Here is a 14248-nt window from a genome sequence, read left to right as displayed (position 1 = left end):
GGATGATGCCTATAGAAATAAAAAATAGAGTGTTTGGCATAGAGTAATGTTTTATTGGAATATTTCTTTGTATACAACATTAGTAGTAAAGATGGTGTCTTGTCCTTGAATGAGTCTTCCTTGGCATGGATCATTTATAACTTTAACGTCAGATGAACGTCGAACACGTGAGAAGGCAACATAAAGTTGTCCATGTCCAAAAACGGGTTCAGAGAGGTAGATGCCAACCTTGTCCATGGTCTGTCCTTGTGATTTGTTGATGGTCATGGCAAATGCAGGTTTAATGGGGAACTGTCGGCGTTTCAATGTAAAAGGTAATTCTAGGTCAGAACTCGTAAGGTCAATTCTAGGAATGAGAACAGTATTGTTAGCATGTGATCCTGTAAGAACTGTTGCTTGAATAACATTGTGTGTCATGGTGTTGACGACTAACCGTGTGCCATTGCATAAACCCTGTTTAGTGTTAAGGTTTCTTAATAGCATGATTATTGTTCCGTTTTTAAGGGTAAGGTTGTGTTGTGGTAATCCGGCCGGGTTAATAGTGTTCAAATATTCTAAGGGGAAATTCAGATGTTCATTGTCGTCATCAGAGTCAACTTTGTCAGAGCTTAGAAAGAGCCGTGTCTCTCCAGGAAGTAATGAAATGACCTGTGCATATTTGCGTTGTTGATTTGTTTCAGGGTGCACTGTTCCAATGCGATGCAATATTTGTCCACATATGTGAAAGCAGTATGGGCCATTGCCTTTTGGTGGCCTGATATGTACTCCGGTAGATGCAAAAGCAAATGAACTATTGTAGGATCTAATGCAGTTCCTAAAGTTTTTACTTTCAGGCACATCGTTAGTTAGAAGCTTCTGTAGATATTCAGGATATGAATGTAAAGGAGGCAGTCTAATCTGCCCCTTTTGACAACAACGTGTAAATTCATTATTTGTATTGCCAGTTGTTTCTTCTGGGAAGTTAAGTGAATGACAATGATTGCAAATGACATTCATTAATCCCAATGAATTTTCCTCAATAGTGGACTCATTATTGAAGGCGTTGTCAGCCAACTGGCGTAAGCGTTTAGCAGGTGTCTGGCGTTGATGTCCGCGACGGGCATGTTTTGCTTGTGGCGTTTGAGTGCCGCGTTGTTGCATGTCCATTATTTGTGACGCGCTATTTTGGATTTTTAATTGATTCGCCTCCCCTTCGCGAAAAGTCCGTTTCAGTCTACGTCGTGCATTGTTTGTATCGAGCCTTGTCCGTTTTTGTATGTCGGTCAGTTGAGCTTTCTGCTTTTGGAGTCTTGCTTGCTTGTTTTCTGGCAGTTCATATTTGCGTTGTACACGTCTGCGTTCATTTAGTTTGTCTCTTCGCTCCCTTTTTTGTATGTCTGAGACGCGAGCTCTTTCGGTTTGAAATCGTGCTTGTTTCGATGCAGCACTTTGAGACGCGCGCTGTATGCGTCTACGTTCATTGTATCTGTCCATTTGGGCACATCTCTGTAACGGGGTTACTTGAGCTTTGCGTTTTTTGATCCGAGACATTTTTTCTCCCAGAGTTTCCGAAGCGCGTTGTATGCGCCGGCGTGTATTTTGTTGTTTCATTCGTGTTCGTGTGTTTGGTCCCGTTATCCGATCCGAATCGTTTTGTACCCGTGACCGTGTATTCATGACTTTTTTGTTCCTCAGCATGTGAAATATGGATAAGTAATAAGGAGGATCGCACTCACTGTTAATATGTAGCCTTTTCTGCAGTTGAACGGTTAATAGTGCTTTATTGTAAGGAGATCCACCTATGCTGACACCTATGCTGCCTAGTGTGAAGGTGTTGAGATGACGTATGTTTAATATGGATGTTTCCTTTAGAAATGTGGCTTTGGGTGTCACTTCTTATTGATGTGGGGGGGGGGGGGGTGTGTGTGAGGATTGTTGTTGCGCGAGCGTCTTCTTTCTTTTTGTGTTCCAGGGGCTTGTTGAATCCCCCTCTTTGTGTGTGTCCCGTCCGTTGCTTGTAGGGTGTGTGGGGTGGTTTTGTGTTCTTTTTTTTTGTGTTCCAGGGGCTTGTTGAATCCCCCTCTTGGTGTGTGTCCCGTCCGGTGCCTGTGGGGGGGGGGGGGGGGTGCCTTGCTGTTGTGCGTGAGCGTCTTCTTTTTTTTTGTGTGCTAGTTTCGTGTGCAATGGGTTTCGTGCGGCGCTGTGCGTCGCCTGCGTTTGACTACTTTTTTCTGTTCCTTTTCCTTTTTTCTGTGCTCGGGGCGCCTCATTTCTTTGACTCCTTTTTTCTGTGGTCTTGTCCGCCTCTCGCGGCCCCTCATCCGCCTCTCGCGGCCCCTCATCCGCCTCTCGCGGCCCCTCATTTCTTGGGGCGCCTGCGCAGTATGTCTTTTTGCGGCTATGGCCCATGGCCGGATGTCCCTGCGTCCATCCGGTTTAGCATTCTCGGTTAGTAATATGGATAGAATCTTTGAAATAGAAGCAAGACACACTCCTCATGAGCTCATCTTTGTTGATGAGACAGACTCCAATGTCACCAAAAGGAGGAGGGAAGAACATAAAAATTGGCCAATAGGCCACTGTGAATCTCCCTGGCCAGCTGGTGGGGTGGGGGTGTGTGACAATGTGTGCTGTTATCAGCCACACTGGGGGTACTTCATCGACATGCCATCATTGGTTTATGACAACATACTTCTACTGGCTTTCCTCGATGGTCTCCCAGATCATTTATACTAATTTGAGGTTAGCCAGCACAACAAGAGCAGCCACACTAAATTATAATTTGGGACAATGTCAGGTGCCACCAGGTTGCTCTGGTTCGTGATTAGTTCACTAACAACCTCAGATTCAGCAACATCTTTCTTATTGCATATTCTCCTTTCCTAAATCCTATAGAGGAATGTTTTCAGCATGGCGGTGGAAGGTCTACAACCGAGACCCCTACCTCTGTGTTCACCTCCTCCACACCATGGAGGAAGATTGTTTGGACATCACAGTTGAGGCTTGCCAGGGATGGATAAGGCATGCAGCAGTTTTTTTTCCCCCTACTGCCTGGCCAGGCCTCATACTGTATTAGATGTTGATGAAATTCTTTGGCCAGACCCTGACCAGAGAAGGGATGCTGCAGATGTATAGAATTTTCTTTTTCTTTCCAATTCTTTAAGTATTGTGTTGTACATTAAAGTACAGAATTTCTGCATTTGTTGTTTATACAGTGTTCATTATGTAAAGAGGTGGGGGAGTTATAAATAACATTACTCATTGGAGTAAAAGAATTATACAGTAGTGTTTTGAATTTATCTCAATGTGTAAAGCTATGTTGTAGTGTATGTGATTTTGAGGGTTTTTGTGTGATGTCTGAAAGCAAAGTATGGTTTTGATACAAGATTACATGGTTTTGAATACAGAGTTTGGTTCTGAACTGGATGTTTGAAGTCTAGGGAGTTGAGTGTGCAGTTATGAAACTGTGTTTAGTGTTTTGGGAAATGGAGCTTATTTTCAAGAAATGTGTCCAAGTAATCAAGAAAAACTGTAATTGGAGAAAAACTTTTTTCCTTAACGTATATTATTTTAGACAATTTCATTATGTCAAAAAAACAAGATTAACTTTGTTCTACACACTCATGTTGTTTAAAGCTACAATTTAAATATAATTTATGGAGTCTGCAAAAGAAAATGCAATGCTTGTGTAATTTATATTTCTATCAACTTCATATATTATATTTATATCAGCTTCAGTTTTATTCTGACTTGGGGTAAAGCTTGACATGTTTTTTGACATTGTACTGAGGTGACATGTACAGCTGTAGTGTCATAAATGTCAGGAAAATGCAAATATTTATATTGTAGTGCAACACAGAATCAAGTGTATGTTTACAGAAACCAGTATAGTAACAATTTACAAAGGATAACGGCAACTGCGTGTTGGACTAGATATTTTGGGCAGCATCATGCCAGAAATTAACTTAGGTTATCAGACCACCAAAACTGTTATTTGTGATTATGTTTCAAAGCCAAAACATGCAGAATGTCTAAACAGTCCTTAATGCCAAAGACAAAAATATACTAAAATGAAACAGTAGTTTTGGCTGAAACCAAGAGGAAAAATTAAGCCCAAGATCACAATTTAGCATTGGATTACAAATTTTAGAAGACTGAAAATAAGTGTGCAATTTGAAATAAAAAAAAATAAATTTGAGTCATGTTATGGAGCAGCACTAAAAGCTGTTTGCACTTGAACTAATCTAGAAATGTACAGGTTCAAAGTACATTACCACAGTATAAAGAATGCACTGCACAGGCTAGGGGAAAACGTGCATTTTTTTAATCCAGTTAGAAAGGAAAAACCTAAGCACATCTTAAAATGTGGACACATCTTGAAATTTAGAAAGTAACAATATATCAATGAATAACTCCAGTTGTTTATGTGCTGTATGGAAGTGTGAGAGAAAGACACCAATTAATTCCACTTTCAGTGAGTAAACAAGACAACATCCAAAGATAATAGGGACAATAATGTAATGTCCTGGTAAGAAGTATGTCTTTGTGTTAAAAAAAATATACAATTAAAATGAGAAATCATATTTTGGAATTATAAAGTCAACATTCAATATGTCATTACTAATACAAGTGGCCCTCTGGTTATAAACAAGTTCTGTTCCTGTTAAGGTTTGTAATCAGGTTTTGTATATACAGTATGTCAGAACTTGCACTGCAAATATCTGTTTATGGAAATATTGTCAAAAATGAATAATGCATTATTACTTATTCTGCAGAAAAATATTTCAGCTTTGTTAATAAAATGACATTGCATCAATATTATATGCTTTAAATCAAAAATAAAGAATAATCTAAACTAAAATGAACCAAGAGAATGTACAGCATATTGGCCTTACACATCATAGAGTTTTTGATAATGATATAGTACATTATAAAGGTGGAAAAACATAATGATGGCATGAATACTGTAGATTCATTTTAATTTTAAAATGTATATTATTCTCTCCTAGTCCCTATAATATTTCAAAATATTTCTGCTTGTAAATTAATTAAAGTCTCACTTTCAGTCAAATGCTCAATAATTATTATTAATTATTTTTAATGTCAAAAAATAAGATCAAGGGTAAAAACAATCAATTGTAATGCTGAAACAAAGTCATTTTAATTGATCTCATTAAATTTTATTAGGCAAATTCCACTTTTACATTTATAAACTAAAACTGTCAATTTTATGTTGACATACTAAACCAGCACATTTTTAACATCAACTATACCAGAAAAACTTAAATTGACTTACTTTATTGTTGTTGTATAAAGAGTTATACAACTTGCTTCTTTCACTGATTTCCCAATAATTTCCTTAAATAAAAGAATTAGTTTGCGTCAACACCTGCATATTACCATCTTTGGAATCATTGTAAAATTACACTCTTGAGTAAAATGGGTTAAACTTACATAATTCAAAAATTTCTCTCAAACAAGAATAATTCATGCATATAGTACATGAGCATTGCATTAACTTCACTATTAAGAACATACCTGGAAAATCCCCCATTTGAGTTGGGCTGCTGTGCTACCAATTAAACAGATTTTAGCCACATTTCTTTAAAGAGTACAGTAATTGCCTTTCTAATTTTTTTTGTTTACTTTTCATTCTACAGTAACATTTCTCTAACTATACCAGTCCCTTTAATGAAAGATGTTTTCTAATAAAGGAAAATAAAAAATATTGATACTTTCATGACTACTACTTTAAGCATACAAAAACATTTTGGGGGGAAAAAATTAACTCACAGCAGGCTTCTCCAAGCATAGATCAATTGCTCCTTCCATGACTCGCTTCACAAAATGAAGCGATTTTGTTGGATAACATGGAAAAAGTAATGGGCTTTCTGAAACAAACAAAAAAAAAAAAATAGAATCCATAAAATGCAAAAAAATAAAATAAAATTGCTATGTCTCTTTTATCCAACAGATGGCACATTACAAACATTAGCTCTGCTTTTACGAATCCCATAACACAGTGTTTCTCAACCTCTTTGGTATAACAACACACTAATTCTCATGCAAGTGACTTTGTGACCCACCTTGTCCTGACAAACCCCCCCCCCCCCCCCCTTGGTGAATAGAGCATGATCATCAGAGCTTCCTATTTTGTGATCCACTACCTTTATAAACAATAGCAATTTGTGACCCAATGATGGTAGTCCAGGACCCGACACAGTAGTTGAGCAACACTGCCGTAACATATGGCATATAACAGATGGACCATCGGTTGGAATGACATATGCAAAGAATTTGATTACAACATGCATTAAAAAATACATTCCAATGGATGGCACACTTCAAATGTTAATGCTGAGGTCTATGCTGATTACTTAGATTGCAACCCATCTTAGATGGGCAGTATTAAATACAGACACACACACTGTACATACATATTTATATATATATATATTTATATATATATATATATATATATATATATATATATATATATATATATATATATATATATATATATATATATATAGATATAAATATAGACATACATATATACATACATACGAGTGGCTGGTTACCTACCAGGTAACGCTTATGGTTGGCCAGCAAGTGAGGTAACATCAGCCACGGTGCCTTCAGTTCTGAGAAGCAGATCATAGAATGATTGAAAATAGTTTACTGTCAAATAATGCAAAGAGTACGCGACACGTCTTTCCCCCTTATTCTTGGCTCATCAGGCGTACACACTCACTGCACTCGCTTACGGTAATCGAACCTCTGACGTCAGCGCTAGAGGGGCTTCGCAGCGGTGAAGTATTGCTTTTAAATTTTAATTAAGAAGAAAAGAAAACCTTTTTAAATTAAGTCTTAAAAAGAGGTGTAAAGATATTGACAATAAGCTACGCAAACCCACCAAGAAATGCAATCGTTTAAATCAAGGCGCGAGTCGAAAAACAGCATCCCATAATATTAGTTAACGATTAACACATTTCTATATGTATTGTAAGCATACAATACAACTGATAATATGTTACGCTTATTTATCTGGTGTACCGACATTTTTGCGCGTTTAACGTCTGAAATCTAACGTGGTTTGTGCCCTTCAGAATGAAAACAGTTTGCATTTACCTTTTTAATAAAAGGCGAGCTTTTAAGCCTGAGAAATCACCCCGTAAATGCACACGTTTAATTGCACATGTGTTAATATGTATGCTTACACAGTATTAAAAGACAGTGAACAACATCATTTACCTTTGTTCCCGCGTTTGATAAAAGGCGAGCTTTTAAGCCTGACAAATCACCCCGTAAATGCACACGTTTAATTGCACATGTGTTAATATGTATGCTTACACAGTATTAAAAGACACTCAAAAATTAACGTCATTTACCTTCGTTCCCGCGTTTGACTCGTGCTGTAAATCTCTTCCTTGTTTTTAGTTCACGTGATTACGTAGGAGGCGTGATGACGCGATACGTGACTCCGCCTCCTCCATTAGAGTATATGGACAAAAAACAGGTTCCAGTTATGACCATTACGCGTAGAATTTCGAAATGAAACCTGCCTAACTTTTGTAAGTAAGCTGTAAGGAATGAGCCTGCCAAATTTCAGCCTTCCATCTACACGGGAAGTTGGAGAATTAGTGATGAGTGAGTGAGTGAGTGAGTGAGTCAGTCAGTCAGTGAGGGCTTTGCCTTTTATTAATATGTATAGATTATATAATATATATATATATATATATATATATATACACACACACACACACAAATAAATGCAATTTACTGTTTAAAAAGTGGACTTTCAGTAGATTTTAATCTTCACAGTCTATTATTATTAACTTACTTTTCTTTACCTTTAAGGTGGGGGCTATTTTGTACAAAATTAACCCAAGGATTTCCTTCATAGTTTGGAGGGGATACAAGATCATCATCTTCATCTTTTAGGTACTAGAAAAAAATTGTAAGAAGTACTATTTTTAACAGCAGACATGTGTTGAAAGTAACTTGACACCAAGAAAGAATTAGGAGATCATGGGTTCGTGTCCAAAGGCCTCCCTGTGTGAAGAGTGCTTTGAGTAGTGAAAAAAGGTGTTATATAAATATAACGAATTATTATTATAAATAGGGCTGGGTGATATGGAAAAAAATTATCACAATTTTTTTCATATCTGTCAATAATGATACATATCACAATATAAATCAAATCACTATTTCTGTCAAGCTTAAAGGTTCCTTTGTAGTTCTAAGTGAGACGTGAAGATATTTAAACCAAAATTAAACTATATTTTCTGCCAGAAACAGAACGTGACAAATGTCCAGTAGAACATTATATAAATGTATTTCAAATAAATAAAAAAGGTTTATATAGTAAACTAAAATCTTAATTATGACCAGTCAAAAGCTTCAAGGATTACAGGAGAACACAAAATGTACAACTAAACTTTTTAGTGAACTCTAAATAATTAAAATAGGTAACACAAAATAAAAAAAAAAAAGTCAATTCTGACCAGTCAAAAGATTTCATGTTTTACATAAGGACACACTAAATTTGTTGGTCATCCCCAAATAAATAAAATAAAATCTTAATTCTAAAATCTTAAATGTAAAACTAAACTCATAAAGCTTTCAAGTTTTACAGGAGAATATAAAGTACATTCTTTGGTCAGTCCCAAATAAATAAAGTAGGTATTACTACAAAATAAAAACTACCTCTTTATAGAGGTATTACCTGTCTAGGTGGGAACATGCTTTAGACACAATTTGCAGTACACACTACTATGCTTCTTGTTGGATTTTAAGTAGCCAAAATAATTCCACACCGGCAAATTCCTCGGATCCTTCTTTTCAACAATGTCTTTGTCTTTTGAGCCTTGGGCTGTGTCCTTTGGCGTGTCTTCTTTGATAACATTGATTGTTTTTGAGTTTTTGTTAACATTTTCTGTTTTATCTCGCTCCCACTCCTGGCATGCAAGCTGCTGCACCCTAAACATTAGCACGTGTGCAGTAACTCTATTCCAGCCACAAAATTGGTTTGGCATGGTATTATTCTCATTATCACTGACTTTTCGTATTGTCTGTCAAAAAACTGATGGAGTGAGGTATATTGATTTTCCATTGGCCATGTCTTATGTTTTGATCGAGGAAAAGTTATTTCACAATAATAATTTTATTGCACAGAGCCAATTATAAATCATTTAAATTAATTTTTAAGTGCCTTTCAGACAGCCTTGGTGTCATAATCCCTCCTAACCCATTAACAGCTGTGTTTGGTGTTCTTCCAGATGGGTTTAAAGTGGAGAAGGACAAACAAACTGTGACTGCATTCACTACACTTTTGGCACGTAGACTTATTTTGCTAAACTGGAAGAATCCTAACTCTCCTCTTTTAAGTCAGTGGTAAACCGAAGTTTTATACTATTTGAAATTGGAAAAAATCAAATATTCAGTTTGAGGATCTGTACAGAATTTTTTTTTAAACCTGGCAGGATATAATCAATAAAATTTTAGAATAAGCTCTTAAAGCACCTAAGAAGCAATTATCTCCGCATTTCTTTTTCTTCTCATCTCTACTGGCGTATTAAACTCATCAGTTTAAGTATGTTTACAAGCCTTACGTTTTACCCCATTGGCCATGCTCTCTCTCTCTCTCAGGGGTGGGAGTTGACTTGTTTTTCAATCCTATTTTTTTGTAAAAATTGATCGATTTGTATGAATGATTACAATAAAATTATATAAAAAAAAAATCATTTAAATTAAAATTTTCTTCACATCAAGTAACACTCAATACCCCGGAATGACAGAGCACAAACAATTTTATAAATATTTACAAACTGACATGTCATATTGATACAAGTATTCTGATACTTTACTCGGTATTTAGTTGAAGCATCTCTGAAAGCCTGGAGTCATCTTGGTTATGGCAGGACAAACTTTGCACATCTAGATTTGGGAATTTTTCTGCAATTCTTCTCTGCAGATCCTCTCAAGCTCTGTCAAGTTGGATGGAGACCATTAATGGACAGCTATTTTCAGGTCTCTCCAGAGATATTTGATTGAGTTCAAGTCCTGCCTCTGGCTAGGCAATTCAAGGACATTTCCAGAGTTGACTCTAAGTCACCCTATCATTATCTTTGCTTTGTGCTTAGCATCAATGGCCTGTTGGAAGGAGAACCTTCGGCCAAGTCTGAGGTACTGTACATGTGCCATTCACCTGTCCCTCAATCCTGTTTATTCTCTACCAGTGCCACTGAAAATCATCCCTACATCATGGAGCCATTGCACAGGTGATAAGCAGTGCCTGGTTTCTTCCAGGCATGACACTAACCTTGGTTAGTTAATCTCATGAAGAATCCTGTCCTTAAACTCCACAAGCATTTCTTCAATTTAATGGCTTAGTTTTTGCTCTTTGATACATTGTCAACTGTGGATTTTTTATAGTTTGGTGCATGTCCCTCCTGTTTATGTCCAATCAACTGAAATGACCACAGGTAGACTTGAAACAAAGTGTAGACACATTTCAGTGTTGATCAATAGAAATGGTATGCACCTGAACCATATTTCAACATCATAGTAAAGGGTCTGAATACTTATGACAATGTGATATTTCAGTTTTAACATTAATAAAATTGCAAACATTTCTAAAATCCCGTGTTGATTTTGTCATTCTGAGTTACTGAATGTTGGTTGATGTGTGGGGGAAAAATTAATTTAAACGATTTTAGCATAAGGCTGCAACATAACAAAATGTGAAAAAAGTGAAGGGGTCTGAATACTTTCTCAATCGACTGCAATATATAATCTATAACATGACTATTTATACTATATTCCTAACCCTCTAAAATGCGATTGGCACCATTTACTCTTGATCTGCTTATTTAGAACACATGTACCTAGTTAAAATCTGCTCTTTTGAAGAGTTAATTTGACAGTGATTTACCTGGCCAACTCTTTCTACATTAAAGTATTTCCCTTTCCGATCATAGAGTTCTGGAGCCTAGAAATGAAAACATAGGCTGTGTATTAATATCGAAAATATACATACATAGTGCATACATAAACAATTAGGTTCAATTGAATATTACTTGAAATTAGAACTTCCTTACCTCATTAAAATGTTCAGAAAGAAAATCTGCAACAAATGCAATATCCTTTTGTGTCATCTAATATGCAAAGCAAAATACTTAATTACTACAACAGAATTATACAGTATTATAAGGTCTGAAAGTTTTTAAACAGCTGAAATAGCTGATTTCTCATAAAAATAATATCTACTAAAATAAGTATTGTTACTGGTATTACTTTATGAATACAAAACAAAACTAATTAAAAAATGAACTACTCTCAAATATGCAAGGGAAAGTCACTAAAACATGTAATAAACAGTTATTTTAAAGTGGTCAATGGTACAGGGTTTCTCAGATTGATTTTAAATAAATTAAAAAGGACACTAAAATAAAAATAATATATAAGGCAATCACTGGGAGTCTACAACATTATGTGAGATGGGAGTTTAGCTAAGGTGCAAAACATTTGTTTTATCTGAAATGTAATATTTGTAAGACCTGAAACAGTATTCCATAGAAAGAGTGAAGATGCAATATGCAAGCTCAAAGTGAGGAAATGTCATTTTTAAAATGTTAGATAGAAAAGCAGTTAACACAAATGTTGCTCTATCTTAAACTCCCTTAAAACCTATTTGAACAGCAAAAAGCATCATCCTACTGCACCTAGCAACACTCTTTTACCAAGGTTAAGTTAAACTGCTTTTATAATATTTGAAATTAAGTTTCTTATTGAAACAGTGATACTTTAAACAGTGCATTAAGATTTGGAAAACAGACACTAGCTTGGAATTGTACTTGTATCACTGACATGTTAATTATTAATCTACAACTGACATTAAGTGATATTACACAGGATGGTGATATCTGAAAAACAGGTGGCACAACCTAGTATAGCTGCAATGTCAAAACCTGTATTGTTTCACATAACTGACAGAAAATTAGCTAATCACAAAGCAAAATTGGACAAAAAGGAAAAACATAGCAAACAAGTTTCACAATCATGTCTTCATACTCTGATCCATGTTTTTGCATCAGAGAATCAAATGGTCATGTTCTTTATTGAAAGAAATATGCTTCAATAGCATTCAGAAGAAACATAATGCAAGATTTAAGTACACCTTCCATTGATAATTCTGAGACAAATAACAAAACTATGTTTAATACATACACCAAGGCTAGATTTTGAAAAATTGCACTAGTTTTGCATTTAGGCACAGTGTAACATTTTGCTTGTGTTAATATGCTGGTATGAAAAAACAACACAAATTGTGCAACAGAGCATAATTTCTATACAGTCTCTTGTAATCTGGATATGACTTGTTTACCTAGCACAGTAACAGCACTTTTGGCATAATTCAAGTTAATATTAAATATCTGTAGACCAATTTTCTCTAATTTTAAATGTTATAAGGTTCCATTAGTGTTTGCCTGTATAATAGTACAATGCTTGTGGTGGTGACAAAACACCACCAGAAATTAATTTTTTTAACAAAGAAAAAATATATAGAGGCTAATGACTTTTCCTTAACATAAAAATTAAAAGTGCTAAAAGTTACAGTAAAATTTATTTACAAAAGTAAGTTTAGTTTATGGTAAAAATTACACAACTTGCATAAAGACAGTTATAAACAAGTATTTTCTTTGGTTTTACAAGAGAAAAATGATATAGTAATACACCTGACCTTGTTTAATTCTGGGGGAACATGATCTTCTGACATTCTAAGCATTGCTAAAAAAGAAATAAATATCAGTGAACACTGAATAGCAAATACGTTGCACTGGGTCAGCAATACTTGCAGTGCAGCACAACACAAAAATAAAGCTGCCACATAATGTATTCAATACATCAAGCATAGAAGACTTTTCAAACAATTAAATTTTATGAAAACAAAATATAGCAAAATTGCAAGCTCATACAGGAAATTTTTGTATAGAACTGGTGTCATACACTGTAGAGAGCATTATTTAAACAAAATCTACATTTCACAATGAATCTTATATTCTTCAACAAATGGAATGGACTGGGAATATGTAATGAATTATTATTATTTTAACTTATATTATGCAATACTGTAGATATGCACAATAAAGGTTGCATGTTTGGAAGCATTAAACAAGTAAATTGATATAAACAGGGCAGCACAGTAACACAGTGGTTAGAGTTTGGCCATTGTCCATGTAACATCCATACACACACATATTTTTTGTATATACAGTCATATGAAAAAGTTTGGGAAATCCTCATAATTCTTTGGATTTTTGTTTATCATTGGCTGAGCTTTCAAAGTAGCAACTTCCTTTTAATATATGACATGCCTTATGGAAACAGTAGTATTTCAGCAGTGACATTAAGTTTATTGGATTAACAGAAAATATGCAATGTGCATCATAACAAAATTAGACAGGTACATAAATTTGGGCACCCCAACAGAGATATTACATCAATACTTAGTTGAGCCTCCTTTTGCAAATATAACAGCCTCTAGACGCCTCCTATAGCCTTTGATGAGTGTCTGGATGGAGGTATTTTTGACCATTCTTCCATACAAAATCTCTCCAGTTCAGTTCAATTTGATGGCTGCCGAGCATGGACAGCCAGCTTCAAATCATCCCATAGATTTTCGATGATATTCAAGTCAGGGGACTGTGACGGCCACTACAGAACATTGTACTTCTCCCTCTGCATGAATGCCTTTGTAGCTTTCGAACTGTGTTTTGGGTCATTGTCTTGTTGGAATATCCAGCCCCTGCGTAACTTCAACTTTGTGACTGATGCTTGAAAATTATCCTGAAGAATTTGTTGATATTGGATTGAATTCATCCGACCCTCGACTTTAACAAGGGCCCCAGTCCCTGAACTAGCCACACAGCCCCACAGCATGATGGAACCTCCACCAAATTTGATAGTAGGTAGCAGGTGTTTATCTTGGAATGCGGTGTTCTTCTTCCGCCATGCAAAGCACTTTTTGTTATGACCAAATAACTCAATTTTTGTCTCATCAGTCCAAAGCACTTTGTTCCAAAATGAATCTGGCTTGTCTAAATGAGCATTTGCATGCAACAAGCGACTGTTTGTGGCGTGAGTGCAGAAAGGGCTTCTTTCTCATCACCCTGCCATACAGATGTTCTTTGTGCAAATTGCGCTTAATTGTAAAACGATGTACAGATAGCCCATCTGCAGCAAGATGTTCTTGCAGGTCTTTGGA

The 14248-nt window shown here is 35.7% G+C and overlaps 1 protein-coding gene across 2 annotated transcripts in view; it reads right to left on the bottom strand.

Annotated features, from left to right (window-relative positions):
- Window positions 1-14248, bottom strand: part of anapc4 (anaphase promoting complex subunit 4) — an 84474-nt gene that overhangs the window by 31050 nt on the left and 39176 nt on the right. For both annotated transcript variants that reach the window (XM_028802199.2, XM_028802198.2), the window contains exons 18-23: window positions 12725-12771; window positions 11082-11138; window positions 10916-10972; window positions 7833-7926; window positions 5773-5870; window positions 5276-5337 (exon numbers count right to left, since the gene is read on the bottom strand). In XM_028802199.2, coding sequence (XP_028658032.1) covers window positions 5276-5337; window positions 5773-5870; window positions 7833-7926; window positions 10916-10972; window positions 11082-11138; window positions 12725-12771 — 415 coding nt within the window. The remainder of the gene's footprint in view (window positions 1-5275; window positions 5338-5772; window positions 5871-7832; window positions 7927-10915; window positions 10973-11081; window positions 11139-12724; window positions 12772-14248) is intronic.

The sequence above is a fragment of the Erpetoichthys calabaricus genome, chromosome 5 (assembly GCF_900747795.2).
Source record: "Erpetoichthys calabaricus chromosome 5, fErpCal1.3, whole genome shotgun sequence".
NCBI lineage: Eukaryota > Metazoa > Chordata > Cladistia > Polypteriformes > Polypteridae > Erpetoichthys > Erpetoichthys calabaricus.
This window is presented reverse-complemented; position numbering and strand designations above follow the sequence as displayed.